The sequence below is a fragment of the Macrobrachium nipponense genome, chromosome 21, assembly GCF_015104395.2.
Source record: "Macrobrachium nipponense isolate FS-2020 chromosome 21, ASM1510439v2, whole genome shotgun sequence".
In the NCBI taxonomy this organism is placed as follows: Eukaryota; Metazoa; Arthropoda; class Malacostraca; order Decapoda; family Palaemonidae; genus Macrobrachium; species Macrobrachium nipponense.
In genome coordinates, this window is record NC_087212.1 from 77650996 (window position 1) to 77669152 (window position 18157).

General features: G+C 40.8%; 1 protein-coding gene across 14 annotated transcripts in view; it reads left to right on the top strand.

Moving 5' to 3' along the window:
* Positions 1–18157, top strand: part of LOC135198187 (oxidation resistance protein 1-like) — a 1642352-nt gene that overhangs the window by 1511744 nt on the left and 112451 nt on the right. For all 14 annotated transcript variants that reach the window (XM_064225746.1, XM_064225738.1, XM_064225737.1 and 11 more), the window contains one exon: positions 12041–12239. In XM_064225746.1, coding sequence (XP_064081816.1) covers positions 12041–12239 — 199 coding nt within the window. The remainder of the gene's footprint in view (positions 1–12040; positions 12240–18157) is intronic.

An 18157-nucleotide genomic window follows, 5' to 3' on the forward strand; every position in this document is an offset into this window, starting at 1 on the left:
AAAGGTATAAAAATAAAAAAGCAAAGAATTCATTACCTAAACAGTTTACAAAATGAAAAAAAGTAAAGATTTCCTTACCTAAACAATTTATCAAAACTTTGCCCAGCATCCTTTACTTCAATATGTCAAGATGATTGAAAGCTAGGCCTACATCCCTCTCCTGCTTATCGTATCGGAAAAAGATTTGGAATGCCACAATTATGCTAAAATCTTATCTAATTTACTGTTTTTTACTATATTTTCTAGTTATTGAAGTACAAAAAGCTGTAATCATAACATGGGAAATATGAAAAAAATGACTGGGGATAACTTCATTATGGTTTACCATGATTTGACAGGTGGAGCACAAGGCTACAAAGGCCTTGACAGTCGTTCATAGTCCCAGCCAGTAGAATCTTCCTTTGACGGCCAGGATGGTCCAGGTGACACCGAAGTGCCCTCCAATGCCATTATGTAGAGGATGACTTCCTGCAGGAGGAAGTCATCCTCTACAAGGTCCTTCATTTCATCCTTCCTTGTCAGTGATACCTTGTGAGCTAAGGCACTGGAGGGTGGTGTCCTCAGTCTGGGCATGGGTAAGTTGTTCCCTGCTTAAGATAGGAAGGGAGGCATCCGCCCCATGATGAGGAGGGTGGTCGCAGGTGCAGAGAAAGATTGGTCAAGTGGGATATCAGGCTGTCCCTGTAGCCAAGGCCCTTCTGATGAGAGATCGCCAGGTAGCAGATCGGCATCAATGGTAGGTGCCTTCTCAGGTTTATCAAGGGTTGTGGCTATCAATCAGTACAGAGGGATCAAGGTGTCCCTCCACTGGGCAAGATCTTGGCCCAGGAGGAGGGGACGTCCATTTGCAAGGGACTGGACAACTCTGAAGAGGTGTTCTCTTTCTCTGGAGGAATCACCTGGGTAACCCATGGATGAACTGTAGGGAGGTCCTTGACATTACCGTTTACCTAGCAGATGGTCATCTGCTCCTCTTCATGGATAGTGGCACTGGGAGGCAGTTTCTCCCAAGTGATGATGCTGATCTCTGACCCGGTGTCGGTGATTTGATGTTTGGTAGCATTCAGGTAGAGTGGAGCCATTGAGGGATGCTATGGCCACAACATACAGGCCTATCCACTCAGCAGGCTGTCAGGAACTGACAGTGGTGTGGACTGCTTTGGGTGCAGTGTATTTTGGATAGTACGTACCTATATTTTGTGGACGTGACCTTTCTGGGTACAGTCCTTGCTAATTTCTTTGCTAGTCCTTTTGTGGCACTGCCCCCATGGATGGAGCAGGCTGGTGGTTGTTTACCAAAGTGCCCGACCTTACAATGGTTGCACACCGGTTTCCTTTGAGGATGCCCATTTTTTATCTGATTTAGTCCAGAGATGTGAGAAGGGGGACTTATCTTTTGTCCTAAGGAGCTGAGGTGAAGATGGAATGTGTCCCATTCATTCACCAAGCGGCAGCACTCTGCGAACACCATGGGGGCTTTGTCACAGAGGTGAGTGGCGAGAACACCAGGTTGATAGTAGAAGTCCTTGAACTATATGCACTCAAACAGGGTGTCAGAGGTGGAGATATCTAGGGCGTCTCCCTAGCACTTGAGACAAGATATTTGCTGGACTTGCAATGTTGTTGTAGGCTACAAATCTTGAACAAGGGTTGCCACTTTTATATTCTAAATCTGGGAAGGGGACTTACTACAAGGGATGATACAATCTGGCTAGAATTCTTCAGTTGGTAGAACATGGAAGAAAAGAAAATGAGCCAAGGGCTATACAAGAAAGGGGAATTTTGGATAAACTCTTAGTATAACTAGAATCACATATATTTATAAAAACACAAATCAGAAGATGGGTATAATTAGGACAGATAATGGGTTCCTGTCGGAGCACTAAATTAAGGATGAACAGTTGATAACTGGATGCAGGGGATTTCACTTGAAGGGTACCATGAATCAATTGCAGTGGGTTTACCATGGCAATGAAAGCACAATCAAGAAATGGAGAAGGCATGCGATTAACTGACAAAATTAGCACAATTAAGGGCTCAAGGATGTGCTGAAGGCACCAACAGATCCTTGATATAACTATTGAATTCATTTATGAACGCAAATACGTAATAACAATGTCAGGTCTGTATGAGAACTGTGTTGGAATAGCAATATAAAAAGGAACTACATGACTGGCAAAACTCTTAAAGTCCTTGCACTGTACCTTGTATCAGAGAGGTGGGTCCTGTATCAGAGAGATGGCTGAAAAATGGGAGGGAGGGAGGTATTAAAGGAATTGGCTCTGGAAATATACATGACTAGAAGCTAGTCACGTGGTTTGGGAAGTGGCTCTTAGGGAGATGAGCTCAAAGAGTAGTTGGTGTTTGGACTGCGTCTGGTGTGTCTCCTGTTGAAATAAAATATATATATACATATATATATATATATTATATAATATATATATATATATATATATATATATATATATTATATATACATGGCGGTCCTCCGGGTTACGACGGTTCCGGCTTACGACGTTCCGAGGTTACGACGCTTTTTCTTAAATATTCAATGGAAAAATCCGTCCTGGGTTACGACGCTTGTTCCGAGGTTACGACGCTGACGCTTCCGACGCTCCGAGTTAACGACGCTTTTAAAAAACTCATACTATGATAAAAATCCTTTATAGTTTAGCACAGTATATTAATAAAAATAAGTTTCTGGTTAGATTACAACAAAAATTTTGAGGTTATGATGATTTTCGACACTTTTTATGTCGTATTTTTCTATGTTTTTTAGTGACGCCTCATATGCGGAACTAGTTTCCGAGCGAATGAATACATACTAGCTTGCGGTGCGCAAAGTTTACATATAACAGTCCAAAAGCACAAATAATGAAAAAAATCATTGCTCGTTTCCAGTAATAATAACAAAACGAAGTTTCTGGTTAGATTACAACGAGAGAGAGAGAGAGAGAGAGAGAGAGAGAGAGAGAGAGAGAGAGAGAGAGAGAGAGAGAGAGAGAGTTAAGGACAGAGAAGTGTTCGTTTCGTTAAACGGCCTCTGACTCATGCCAGTAAATGTTTTGTTGATACTAATAATATAAGCCTATTTAAAGATACGTTTACTTTAATTAGTCTATATGATACGTAAATAGTAATCAACTGTTCTTGTAGCCCTCAGATTTGCAAAATCGATAGTATCAAAGAGAGACATTATCCAGTACACTGGAACTTGACATACAAATTTAATTTGTTCCGTTACCATCGTCGTATATCAAAACAGTTGTATCTCAAAGCATTTTTTCCATTTAAAATAATGTAATATGTATTAATCCGTTCTAGCGGTATGAAACCACACCTAAACACAGCTAAATTACATATAATATGCACAATTTATACACAAATAAACGAGTAATAACACACAATGATAAAATAACATAGCAATGTGATAAATGATAATAAATGTTAATAAAATCAATTACAAAAAAAAAAAGGAATTTTACTTACCACAACGAAAGATGACGTGAGGCCAGCAGGGGGAGGAGGTAGGGAAGGGTGGCAGGGAACGATTTGTTCTCTTTTTATTTACGTATGTACACTAACTACGTAATAAACACAAATGAAATAACATTGCTAAACTAATTTTTATTTTTTTATTTTAATCAGTTTGTAGTTTAGAAATAATGTTGATGCCTTTGGAAGGTTTTATGCTTTGCTATAATTTCATGTTTTGCTTCCATCGAAATCATTTTCTTGGGTTTTTTCTTATCACCTGCTTTGTCTTTAGCTTTGAGACCCATGGTTAATAATAAAATAGACAAAATAACACAAAAAAATAGGCGCAAATACAACGAACTAAACAACGCCGTGTTAACATGCAGCACCAACAAACAAACAGACTGAACGCCATTTATCGGTCGCCTATACAACTAACACTCATCGCAAAATCGTATCTCGAATATTTCGTTGTATATCAAAGCTTATATTTTCGCAAATTTTCTGTTGTATTTCAAAACATTCGTATATTAGGGCAATCGTATGTCAAAGTTCCAGTGTAATTTGATCAGAGAGAGAGAGAGAGAGAGAGAGAGAGAGAGAGAGAGAGAGAGAGAGAGAGACGCCTTGGCAACAATGGTCACCGTCTCGGGGATTGACGTAACATTTATTTTCTGAACAGATAGGACAGAAAAGTGTTAGTTTCATTAAACGGCCTCTGACTCATAGCAGGAAATGTTTTGTTGATACTAATATATAAGCCTATTTAAAGATACGTTTACTTTAATTAGTCTATATGATACGTAAATAGTAATCAGCTGTTCTTGTAGCCCTCAAGATTTGGCAAAATCACTCCAGGTTGTACATAAAACTTCAAGAATGTAGTGTCACCAGAGGATTACAATAGTTTTACCTTCAAGAACCAGCATTCTTTTATGAAAATAACTCAGGTTGTACATAAAACTACAGGAAACAACATGTAGTGTAACCAAAGGATTACAAGTGAGGTTTTTATAAACTTTTTATTAGTTTAAGACATATTTCCAAGCGTCGTTCCGGCTTACGACAATTTTCGGCTTACGACGGGTCTCAAGAACGGAACCCCCGTCGTAACCCGGGGACTGCCTGTATATATGTATATAATATATTAGTTATTAATAATATTATATTATATTATATATTAATATATATATATTATATTATATATAATATATATATATAGATATATTATATATATATATATATATATATATATATATATATATATATATATATATATATATATATATATATATATATTCAGTCGATTGACTATATCAGTGACCTGGCTCAATTTGGGTGCCTTACCAACTGGATAACTAAATCAGTGACTGTGTAGGGCCAGCAAAAAAGGGAGACAGTGAGCAGAAAGTAGTCTTTTGAGTAGTGTGAAAATATTTGTTTTAAAGAAAACCCTATGTGTTCACTAAAATTAAGTATAATCTTCACTAAATTACAGGGGATAATACAGGGACTACATATGAACCTGTGGCTCTGTAGGCAGTTAAACAAGATTACAAATACTAACTTGTGCCTGACCAGGTATGAGGGTGATAACTAAATTAGCTGGACTAATCCTCTAAGTTAACACTTAGAATGAAACAGGATTCCTTTGGCATGTCTAATACAGAACAGCTAAGAAAACACTAAAAAATAGTAGTGTCTATGAGCACTATTTTGGTATTTTTGTTTGTAACTGTTTCTGTTTAAATGCCATTGAATGACAGACAAGTAGACACAATAGCATTGCTTGTACGATCTGATATGTCAATGGAATTTGACTTTTGTTGTATTGTTAGCTGGGTGGTGGGGGAAGGGGTGGGTGATGGCTGATGAAGCTAGTATGTTCTCACTGACAATAAATTGAGCAAGTAAGGGTGCGATTGGTTTACTGATCACACCAGGCCACTGGATGGAAGAGCATGGTGGTGGTGAAGAGTATGTGTTTGGAGTAGGAGTCCTGTGTAAGGAACATCTCATAGGCTTCAAGTGTAAGCCAGGGCACCGGGCCAGATGAGTCTCTCTCAACTCTAGAGTTGGACAACAGAGGTCCAAGTGATAGCTACTGGCATAGGACTATGATGGTAAGAGCCTCCTTCCTCTGATACGGCTCCCTACTGTACTGATTTGTAAGGGCGATCCTAGGCCCTTATATCCCCCTCTGCGACTGCCATCTTGGATGTTTTCAAAATGGTGACTTCTTTTGCTCTGCTGTCAAAAGGGATCCTTCAAATCCCCAGGTAGGTGGCGGAAGAGAACAAAATTTCTGACAAACAATTGTCGCAATGCACAACATTATAGGCCTAACCAAAATGTTGTGGCAGATGACAGGAGGTATCATCAGAATGCTTTGTACATTTAAATCTAAAAGTTTAGGACTTTTTCCTATATAGACAAAAGGAAAAAACATCATCGGTTTATTAGTAAAGCCAGATTAAGTAATGTTCTGAATGGTGCGAGACCAATCCCTCCACCCACACCCGTTTCTTACTTTTTTTTTCTTTTTCCTTATTATTAATTATTATAATTAGTTTACATCTGGAATATGTATTGAGAGCTTCTGTGCCAAATTGTAAACTCTCGTCACATCGGTCAGGGGCCCATTGTCTATCTTTTCTCTCGCAAAGTAATTGTGAATGTAGTATGCGAGTGACTTGGCTGAAAACACAGAGAACACGTCTCTGTTTCTTCCGCTCTTTCCATGGCTGAAGCGGGAAGAACACATCTGCAAGTACTTTCTTTGTAGGGTGAGTCGAGTGAATGGCAATGTACATATACAAAATGCTCTTATATATAGACGAAGATGAAAGTCCAAACAAATTTTATGGCTTTATAATGATGAGTTAAATCCTAATGATGCAAGCTGGAATTTCATTCCTTTAAAGATGTGACCCCAGTACCCGATAAAATTTTTCAGTAAGATCAACTTGACTCATAAGGAGTTTGGAGGCAATCTTATTCTGGGATAGGTAGTGCAATTAAAAGATTATAAAATGTTATCTCTTATCAAATCTCTTTACCTGTATGCTGTAAAAGGCCAACCATACCTTGCCTTTGTGTTTCTTTGATAGGCTGTATTGTTTTAGATGTTAAAAGTATAAAAAATGTTTTTTCAAGATTCTGAGATCGTTTGGGTGGGGCCAGATCTATTTATCCTTTTTAATCTCAGCCTTGAGGTTAATCCTTTGTTTATGACTTTACCTGAGATCTGCCATTTATTGTGTTTCATTTTCTAAAGAAACAAAGAATAGATTTTGGTTGTTTTTAATGATTTTCCTTTCTTTATATATTTTTTGGAAATAATAATTGCTGATCGTATAATAATGCCATAATTTCAAACCATTTTATTATTGCCCATATTCCATTTTAGCATTTATTTATATATGTAAGTGTGTGTGTGTACTTATAATTCCTTTTCGGTCTATATGTGCACACACAAACACACCCACAAAAATTACTTGAGGTTGCATTTAGAAGAAATGAAAACAAAATCCAGGATAAATACAGAGCTAATACTCCATCTGTGTGCTTCATTGGCATTTACCACTGAGATTTTAGGTTTACGTAGGTCAGTTTCCTTATGGGTGAAATGACCAAAATGTTCTTAACAGCGAATGATCTAGTCCGGGAGAAACCTCCTATCACCTGCCACAACATTTTGGTTTGACTATAGAAAGGGGCATTGCTGAGGAGAGAGAGAGAGAGGTTGAGAGTGGGTGGAGTTACCAGGTGCGAAAAAGGTTCAGGTCAGGTCAAAGTTAAATGGCCCGTGACAGGGTCGAGGGCTTGGCCACTGGAGTGGTGGTGTTAATGAATTCTCATGCCAATAAGGATTTTTACACAATGGCAGTAGGAGGAGGTGTGGAGCTTAAGATTTATAAAAAAAAAAGAATTTCCCATGCAGGTGGCATTTGTAGGTGACCAGTGAATCTGGGTGGCATGAAGCGCTAATGACCACTGGAGGTCGTTAAAGGGGTTATACAGAATTGGATAAGAAATTAGACAAAAGACTTAAGGGATGGAAACCCCGGGGATTTTGTCTGAAGGACATCTTTAATGGCTATGCATATGTTCTCAAAGGGTATGCCACTGCATTCTCTTGTCTTGAATACAAGAATTCAATAGGGAATTTATTCAGAGTGGCTTCCTGTAGAGCTCCTGTATTCACAGTGTCTCAACAGAAATTCTAAGCTTCGAAGTTATGTTAAGTGGAAGGAAACTGCGTTGAATGTATTTTGACACTATTCTGATTTATGTTGCCATTAAGGGTAGAAAAGCAAGGTGAAGTGGGCTTATTTTCCCAGGCATTCCTATCTGAACGAACAAAATAGCTTAGGGTGAAACTCCTGGATGTTCTATACTCAAAAACATGCCATATTTTTGCCTTCTTACTTTACACGTTATTTAATTTTCTGAAATCTGGAATGAGGGTGAAAATGCAACCGTCATGAAGTAACGCATGCTGAAACTCCTCACCAAAGAAGACGTTTAACATCCTTACAGGTGTGAACATCTTGAAGAGACCGAATGCAAATTTTATGAAAACTGAAGAACAAAACACTCTCTCAATGGACAGTCCTGAAAGGAACATTTATAAAACATTACAAATTAAAATGAATTTATCTAGAAATATAGACAAAATTCCAGGAACTTATTCTAAGTAATAAAGGTACAAATTAGAATGTCCTTGTTTTAAAAGTCTCAAATTATTTAGTGTAGACTTCTTAAGCTATCTGTATTCATGCATACAAACAAAGTAAGCTTGTAATTGGCTTGTAAAATGTCTTTTAAGATTTTGGTCACTGACCATTGCTAGTGCTGTAAGTGGCATGAAAGCATCGGTCATACCAGCCCAGATACAAGATCCAAGTGAAAGTGTTGTAAAAGTGTGGTTTGGAGGGTAAGATGAAGTCTTATAAGAACAAAACAAGGGGGTAATAGGGAGTACCTATCCTTTCTCTCAAATAAGGAGTAGGTAGGTTCTCAGAAAGTTTGTAAGAGAAGTGGAAACTTTCCTAGAGATAGTCCAATGCCTGGATAAGGCATCAACTACATATTACATTATCTGTCTTCCAGTTAGAGGCAGTCCCTGGTTAATGCAATCCGGTTTTATTGTTTAGCACCATAAAATAGGTGATTTATGGCACCATAAGTGCCATAAATCACCAAGTTTTGGTTAATGGCAGTTTTTGCTTATTAGCACCCCACTGAGAATGGACCCCCCCCCCATAACAGAGACTACCTGTATAGTCCTGCAAAAGCACAACAAGAGGGAAATATGCCCTAGGCAAAGACTGGGTTACAGAGCCAAGGCACTTGGTGTGAGTGGCACTGGTGCCAGGTCAGGATTCAGTATTATCCTGGATCAGGTTTGATCCGATCCTTCCCCACTGTTCCTGTAATCTTTGTTGCTACTCAACTTGATAGATTGAGTTGCTCCTGGTTATGCACACAGCCCGAAGGGGGCTTGAGTATGGTTTGTACTTTAGGTCAGGACTTTTTGGTCTTAACTTGGAAACAGGGACTGATCCTGGCGGAGTCTGGCAGGACTGGCATGAGCACATCCTTGTCCCGACGGTAGTTATAAATGGCCGTTGTTGCTAGCTCTCCTTATGAGTGACCTGGATAGGATTCCTATACCATAGGTTGCACAGGGAAGGCCTAGATTGAAGGATAATGGGCCAGGGGAGTGACATCTGCCACCCCTGGCGAGTTGTTCAGGTACTGGGAGATGGTGTTGCTATCCTATGCAGGCCCTTATATGGAGGAGTCTGAGTCTTCATCAATTTGCTTGGGGCATAGTAAGAATTGTTAAAATGCTTAGTAGAATCATCAATCTCATACTCTGGAGATGTTGGGAAAGATGACCTGGTGGAGTGAGATGTTTTGGGGACTGGAACAGCTAGAGCACCCCCAGATGTGCCTTTATGATAGCCTCCCACACATGTTGGAGAGGTGTGTCGGTTTCTAGCCGCCAGTTTACATAATCCTCTGTATCCTTCCAGAAAGGCAGATCCATGACCATATCCTCTAGGCTCACCTGATCCCAGCACAGGTGTTGTTGGGCTGGAGTTTGCTTCTCAGCTGAGGACTAGTTCCCCTTCAATTCTTCTTTTAGTTCACCAAGATCACATGGAAATTCTCCTGCCTGGGGAAAGTAGGGGCTTAGCACCCAGTTACCTTAAGGTGCTGACTCCTGTGCCCCAGGTGCATCCCCCATACTAGGTACTTTGGGAAGTCCTTCGGTAGGTGCTTCCGTTGCTGTTGTTGGTGATTTGGCCAGAGCCGAATCCAGATTGATGTCACTTAACAGGATCATGTCCATGAGATCTGTTCGGACCATGTCCTCCTGGTGTGTCGACTGTGGAGGGTTTGGGTTCTGGCTCCATTCTGGAATTTCCTTGGGAAACAGCCTCAGGGGTGGAGAGGCTTCCTCTTCCCTTGGCATGATGGGGCTGGCTTGAAGGATCTCATGCCACTCCATGGGGAAGTAGGGAGGAGGAATTCCAGACTCTGAGCCTTGCAAGGAGCCCTGTTGGGTTTGAAGGGAGAGTTATAGTTCTGGGCTGTTTGGGGGCCATTGGGCTGGCCCATAATGGGGTTCTGTAGAATTCTGTATCCCATTCAGTAGGCACTCCTGGATGCTATAGTAATTGTGATTGAAATTTAAATCTAGATGGCTAGCAAGTCTACCCTAAGAAGAGTGCATTGCTGTCTGGTAAAACAAGACCATCCCAAAGATCCAGATCAGTTTAGAGTGCCTTGGAGTGACTAGTCTTAATTTCACAGTTGGCAGTGTTCTTCTGTGTTGACATATTTTCAGTTTCATGTGCACCATTGATAATGGCCTCAGTGGAATAGCATCCTCCCTGATCAGAGATGCCCTGAGCTGAGTGTCAGCTAGTGCATCCACCGGATGGGTCCTCCTGTAAAGACAGTTGGCACAGGTGATTCAGGGATGTATGCCCTCCTGCTAGAGGGGTGCCAGAGCTGCTGTTTAAGCCAGAGGTATAAACTGGTCCACCTTTCCCTGAATCATAGCCTCAGGGTTGCAGATGAGGCATATATATTGTGTATATATGTAAGTGGCAGCTTCGTAAGTTGCCATCTTGGGTGTCTTGTGGCACTAAATTGGGTGGAGGGAAAACATTGATGGAAATACAGTGGATCATGTGTAGATCATAAGGTCTTTGGAGCTAAATGCACACCTCCTCGAATGGAAATGATCGCTTTTGGATTGTAAAGCAAAACCTAGATTCGAAGGGAATCTTAGAGAAAAAAGTGCCAACGATGGTGACACTCAAGCTCCAAAAGAAGTGGTCGGTCTGGTACTGGGTCGTTTGCCGCTAAACCAGCCTATGTCCCTACTTGTGTGTAAGTACAGGAGTGATGTATTGTTAGGACCGAGGAAACCTCTAGAATATGTAATGGGCATTCGTAGAGGGGGAATGCCAGCGATGGGACACTCCAGATCTGGAGGGAACGGTTTTCCGCACTCGTGTGATTGCAAGAATGTGCACTCAAATGGTGCGTAGCAGCAGTGTTACAACCACGTAGTGTGGATGGTGATTAATTTGTGTGGTGCTTAGGATGTGTTTATATTATGTATATGTATATACATCATATATAATATATATAGATATAATATATATATATATATTATATATATATAATAATAACATATATATATATATAGCAGCAGTGTTACAACCACGTCAGTGTTGTGGGTGATCAATTGGTGGTGCTTAGGATGTGTTTTTCTATTAAGTATATGTATATACATCATATATAATATATATATATATATTCTCTATATATATATAATATATATATTTAATATATATATATATTATATAGATATATATATATTATGTATAGATCTTATATGATATATGATATATATATTATATAATATAATATATATATATATAATATACATATATGTAAATTGAATACTTTTTATGGAATTGTTGTCAGCATCACTAATAACTTTACATTTACAAAAATTAGTTAGTTGTATTAAAGAGAGAGAGAGAGAGAGAGAGAGAGAGAGAGAGAGAGAGAGAGAGAGAGAGAGAGAGAGAGGAGATATTATTTTAAGACATTTGACAGATATAAAGAGAGAAAGGAGTGGCTAATGGTATTAAACAACCAAGAGAAATAAATTATTGGGTATGAGAAATTTAGTGTGAACACTCATTCTGCTTGAATGCATATGAACCCTAACAGTACGAAGACAAACTATCTGATGGAGTATAACCTAAGGCAGTGGTTTGTGTGTTTTCAGATACAGAGAAAATTAAAAAGAAAATTGTTTAAAAACCATCTCTGATTAGATGAAGGTTTATCAAGTCAAGAGCAAAGCATCTTCCTGAATTGGAAAATGAGAGTTGTGGCATTTTATCCCTTTTGAAGATCTGTCACTTGCTAGGGTGGCAAAATTTTTTTTATTTGTATATGTCACAGTTTTTATATTCTGTTTGAAATCTGTTAATTAAAAAAGGAAAATTCTCTTTTTATTCAGGTCAGATGAATTATACACCTTCTTTCAACGTTGGGCTCATGATATTTATGGGGAGCTGAATGAAGAATACATTACAGGAAAAGGCTTCGTTCTTATTGAGGAGGACACTGAGCTGTGGGATGATGATGTCCTTGAAAAAGGAGAAGGAGGAGATAGTATAGGAGGAGAGCTAACAGAAATGACCAAAGAGTCCTGGGAGGTGAGTTGCTCATATATTAATATATTTTGATTTTGGCTGTTTAGAATGTGAGTCATTACACTGGACATGAAGATGGAATATGTAAGTAGTTCTTTTTATGGTTTGCAGCATTTCCTTTTACTAAACATCTAGAAAACAAAATTTGATACATCGTACAATTTATACATATAAATAGTTAATGTTGTAATTCTTCCTTTTATAAAACAAAGTAAGGTAAAATTTTATTTATAAATATGTAGTTCTTGATCCATGTAATGCTGTTCACTCACACACACAATTAAACCACAGGTAAAGAAATAACACACAGTGAAGATCCTGACAAGTTTTTACTTTATTTCTAAGCCATTAACGAAAAACTGATACATAGTAGAAGAAATTCATAATGTCTTTTGTGTGGGAGACAGTACAAATGAACATTTGAAACTGTTGGAAACTGAAGATCCACACGGCCAGGAACAACGAATCTCCTTTGAGCTTAGGGCAACAAACATGATTTTCATTTTTCCAAGCATATCAACTACTTTCCTGAGAATTTAAACATACTGCATAATTGAAATTATGAGATCAAATTTATACATGCCTTGACTGATGTTTGTGTAATTATAATAATTTCTTTTATAAAACTAGACTCGATGACATTTTCATTATTAGAATAAGCTATCTTTTTTACCTCTGCCCAGTTGATTGCATGATTTTCTCTAACTTGTACAAAAACAAAAAAAGGGATTTTGACGAAGGAAAAATCTATTTCTGGGTGATTGGCTCGTGTCGCCCTATGAAAGGATACCTTAATATCATACTTTCTAGGTAAAATTAATCTAAAATACCAGAGAAAAACAAAAATTAAGAAAATGTCAGTAAAAACTGACTCGCCCACTCTTAAAAAGAAGTGTCGGTATGGTAATAGGGGCGAGTGGGAACACTACCACGAGACATTCACCAATTAGAACTTCCAATCAGAATCCCCACAAGAGAGAGCTGATACCAACGGGCGATGCAGCCGCTCTACTACTACTAGAGGACGCACGGACAGCAGCGCCCCTAGCGGACATCCTTAATCTAAAAACATCTTGTCCTGCATGGGGGGGGGGGGGTAAACAATACAGGGTGGGGGGTTTCATAGGGCGACACGAGCCAATCACCCAGAAATAGATTTTCCTCGTCAAAATCCCTTTTCTGGGCTCAGCTCGTGTCGGCCTATGAAAGAGTACCAGAGAAACAGACAAGATGGGAAAAAAGGACAAATGAAAAGCAGTTGTAAAACGAGGGATATAATATAAAAGTAAATCAATTACAGCATACAAACTAAGTACTTAACCTAATTTATTCGAAATAGTAAACTAAAAGAACATTAGTAATGTAAAGTACTTAAAATTACAATAAACATAGTAGAATATAATAATGCAGTGTAATATTAACAAAATAGATTTACTTAGAAAATTATTTACAAAATATACAAACACATTGTGTCCTACCCTAGCATAAAAATAAGGGTAGGTACACTGAAGTACATTATCAGTACAAGTGTGGATGTCCCTAGCAAAAAAAAAGGGACAATCCACTAGTATGATTCAGCGGCTAAGGCTAGGATATCCGAGTAGCATGGCGATAGGGTGAGGCATGTTGAATGAGGTAGGTAGAAAGGAGACCTGGATCTGTACTACGACTACTATACAGTATCAGGAGAAACAATGTTTCCCGCTGCTACTGCTGAAAATTTTAAAGATTCCAAGGACTTTAGATAATGACGTTTAAAGACTGTCGGGGATTTCATCCAGTATACTTTTAAGATCCTCAAAGTTTCATATGTTGAAAGTAATTAATTGAGGTGGCTACTCCCCTGATATCATGTGCTTTTGGGAATGAATCAGGATTGGCTTGTTTAATGAAGTAAAGGATTTGGTGTCTACAATACCTTTTACTGACAACAAAGTACAACCTTTTTCTATCATGAAGAGAGAACCTGAGGATCTTGAGGATGTACGAGATAGAAAGGCTCTTAAAGTTGATACTGGGCGAGAGAAGGATCTTGGGGAAGGGGATGGGATGACTTTCCAAGGGGCCCACCTTGCAAGAGGATCCTCATTTTTAGCTAAAAGCTACGATCCGGAGCAAGCAGCAAACTTCTCCTGAGGGGAGGAATTCCACATGACCCGCACTCTGGATAGAGCCGACAGTTCTGAAATTCTAGCTCCTGAAGCTAGGCTTAATAAGAAGAATGTCTTTCTAAGAAGCATTATGAATGTACAAGACGAGTTGTCAGTATCTGAAGCTAGTTTGAGGACATCATTTAAGAACCATGAAACTGCAGTAGGCCTTGAGAAGGTCTAAGTCTAGCACAGGCTTTAGGAATAGACGTGAAATAAGATTCAGTCAGATCTATCTGAAAACCTAACTGAAAGATCTTCTTCAAAGCCGATTTATGAGTAGTAATAGTGCTAGCTGCTAAACCTTTTTCAAACAAGGATCTGAAAAAGGATATAGCTAGATTAACTGTCATGGTTTTGTAGTGTTTGATTCTTTCAGGAAAGATGCTAATTTTTAACAGCTGAGTCATATTGTCTAATGGTTGACTCTCTCTTATCTGATTCTAGGAAGAGAATATTTTGTGGATCAATATTAGCATCTTTATTAGCCGCAAACTTCATGAAGTCCATAAAGTTAGGGTCTGAAGAATTCCTGAGGAAGCGAAACACAGTCCTCATTTGTACTGATTGTGACAGCTTGGGATTGGGAATCCGTTGAGGTCGGAGGAGCCCAATTCCAGAAGAAGAGGATACCAGTTGCTCTTGGGCCAGTCCGGTGCAATCAGAGCTACTATTCCTTTGAAAGTCCTCAGCTTGCTTAAGACTTTCAAGAGAGATCACTGGAGGAAAAACATAAATTTTCCTCCACTGATCCCAATCTAACGACAGGGCGTCCGTGGCATAAGCCAGAGGGTCCAGGTTGGGGGCCACATAGCAAGGGAGCTTGTGGTTCGCTTGTGAGGCTAAGAGATCTACTTGGAGACCTGGGACTCTCCGGCATATCCACTGGAATGACCGTCGTCTAGGGACCATTCTGATTCCAGAGGAACTGACCGGGACAAAGCGGACTGCTATCACATTTCTTACCCCCGACCAGGTGGAGTGGCGGACAGAGTGCCATTTGTGTTTGTTTGCTAGAGCAAAGATGGGCATCATGACGTGGTCACATGCTTGGATTTGGACCCTCCTCTGTTGATGCAATGAACTACCACTGCACTGTCCAAAACTAGCCTTAGATGAGACTTTTTCGGGGGAAGCAGTCTCTTCAAGAAGGTAAGAAATACTGCCATTGCTTCCAGAACGTTTATGTGGAGCTGGCGGCGAAAATTGAAAACTGGACCAAGTCCCTGAAACCTGTTTGAACTGAGAAGAATACCCCCCACCCGGACAGGCAGGCATCCGTCTTGTGAATGGTTAACACTGGAAGGGGATATTGAAGGGGTACCTGCTTGGCTAAGTTCTTTACTTTTGACCATGGACGGAGTTGATTGCGAAGGATCTGTGGAATTACTGACAACTTGTCTCGAGATTGGTGTTTGCTCTCGATCGCCAAACTCGATTTATATCTTTTAGCCTGCTTTCAGGAGGATATCTGTTACCGAAGCAAACTGAAGGGACCCTAGGATTCTTCCTGGTTTCTCCTTGATGTTTGTTTGCATTTGAGAAATTGCCTGACAGATTTGCTATTTCCTTCCGTTTGGCCACTGGAATTGACAGATTGTGGGAAGACAAATCCATTGGATTCCCAGCCACTGAAAACGAGGACTCCGGGGTAAGTCTGGATTTCGTTTTGTTTATCTGGAACCCCAGATGTTCCAGAAAGTGAACTACCTTTTTGGTGGCTTTGAGACATTCCTCGACGGTTGGTGCCCAGATCAACCAATCGTCGAGGTATGCTGCTACCATGATTCCCTGAGTTCTCAATGCTGTACAACCACTTCTGCTATTTTCGTGAATACCCTGGGGGCTACATTCAGACCGAAGGGCATCACTTTGAATGAGAATGCCTGATTTCCTAGCCTGAATCCTAGGAACTGGGCGGAAGTGGTCTGGCTATAGGGATATGATAGTATGCGTCTGTAAGATCGATGGAGCATGTGACGGCTCCACGCGGAAGTAAGGTCCTTACTTGCGAGAGGGTAAGCATCTTGAACTTGTCGCAACGAATGAAAGAGTTTAGCTTTGACAAGTCTAAGATTACCCTTCTTTTTGTTGAGCCTTTCTTTGCACGCTGAATAAGCGACCTTGAAATTTTAGATGCTTGACTCTCGCAATAGCTCCTTTCTGAAGGAGTTCCTCCGCGTAATCTGTCAATTCCTCTGATGGTATTTGGCGGAATGATTTGATTGGAGGAGGATCTTTGATCCAACTCCAACCCAACCCTTTGGACACTATGCTCTGTGGCCCAATTGCTGAACCCCCACCTGTGACGGAAGAGGAACAGCCTCCCTCTTCCTGGGGGAGCCTCATTGTTGATGGGCGGGTTGACCACCACGCCCTCCTCTGAAACTGCCTGCTCCTTGTCGCCCTTCCTGCGCCACGCTGGCGAAAGTAGCCTCTCGCCTAGCCATCTCGGTTGCTTGTTAAAGGGAGTGTAGCCCTGACCTTCATACGTAGGGTTGAAGGCCGGCGAGAGTGCGTAGGAGGTCGACGGTTGTGATTGAGGAGACCAGCAGGAGGATGGGCTGGTTCTGTTTCGAACTAGATTGCAGGTTGTAACCCTGTTGGGTAAACCGGGACGGCCTGAGCAAATTGTGCTGTTGCTGGTGTTTCTGGTAAGGCTGGAACCTTTTTACCAGACTTCTTTGGTTTCTTACCAGCAGTGGGGAGGATTCTTGCTTCCTCTTGGATGAAATACCCCACCTAGCTCTAAGGCTCTGGTTGAGCCTAGCAGCCTCGTGGTGCACTTCATTTACAGCGGACTCTGGGAAGAGATCCGCTCCCCACATGCTAGAAGCCAGGAGTCTATTAGGCTCGTGCCTAATAGTGCACTCCTGCAGAACGTGCTTTCGGCAATCCTCCTAGCTTGGAAGAAGTCGAAAGCATCTGTCTGAAACCGTCTGAAGCTGGGTATTTGGCCAAGATCTTAAACAGCGGTTCTGTAAGCATATGAGAGAGCAGCCATTCCGTTATTATCAGTGAATTGAGGGACCTGCCAAACCTAGTTGTCGCGCGTCGAACTCTGCCTGAATCAAGGAATCAGCAGCCTTGGAAGCTTCTCGCCGAACTGGTCCATGGCGCAGTCCGGTTTGAGCTTGCCAAGCGTGAACGTGGCTGGCAAGTTCTCCCACAATTCTCCGAAAGCTGGGAAGAGCGGGGAAGTAGACTCCGCCTCCCTTAGCTGTGGCATGGGCTCATCCTTGAGGACTGCCTGAAGAGTCCTCTCTACTATTTTCGTGGCGAACGGAAGAGAAGCCTCCTCTTCCGTCGCAAAAATAGTGAAAGGACTCTTATAGGCCTGGAGCTTAGTGTTTGTGCACTCCCAGTCTCAAGCAGTGAACCCATTATTTCCCGTTTGGGCATGATCCCTACTGTAGAGAACATCCTCCCTAGAGATCTTGTCTTCCCTAGTAAGAGCCGCTACAGTCAGCCTAGCATAGCCGATGAAAGGCTGCGTCAGACCCGGAGGATAAAACTCGAAGTCCTCAATCCTTCGAGTTCCACACTCCGGGATAGAGATCATCCCATCCTTAAATGGAGCGTAGGCGCTACTCTCCATGGGTTCTCCATAGAGAAAGCTGGCAGAGAGTCGTATGGCGGGAGCTGGAAAATACAGCACTTGCAACTGGGGAGACTGGAAGAGGGACCTGAGAGAGCCCAGCTACTCGGTCCTCATTCTCTCTAACCCTGTTAGAGAGATCCTGGATGGACTGGCCTGATTGAGACAGAGTG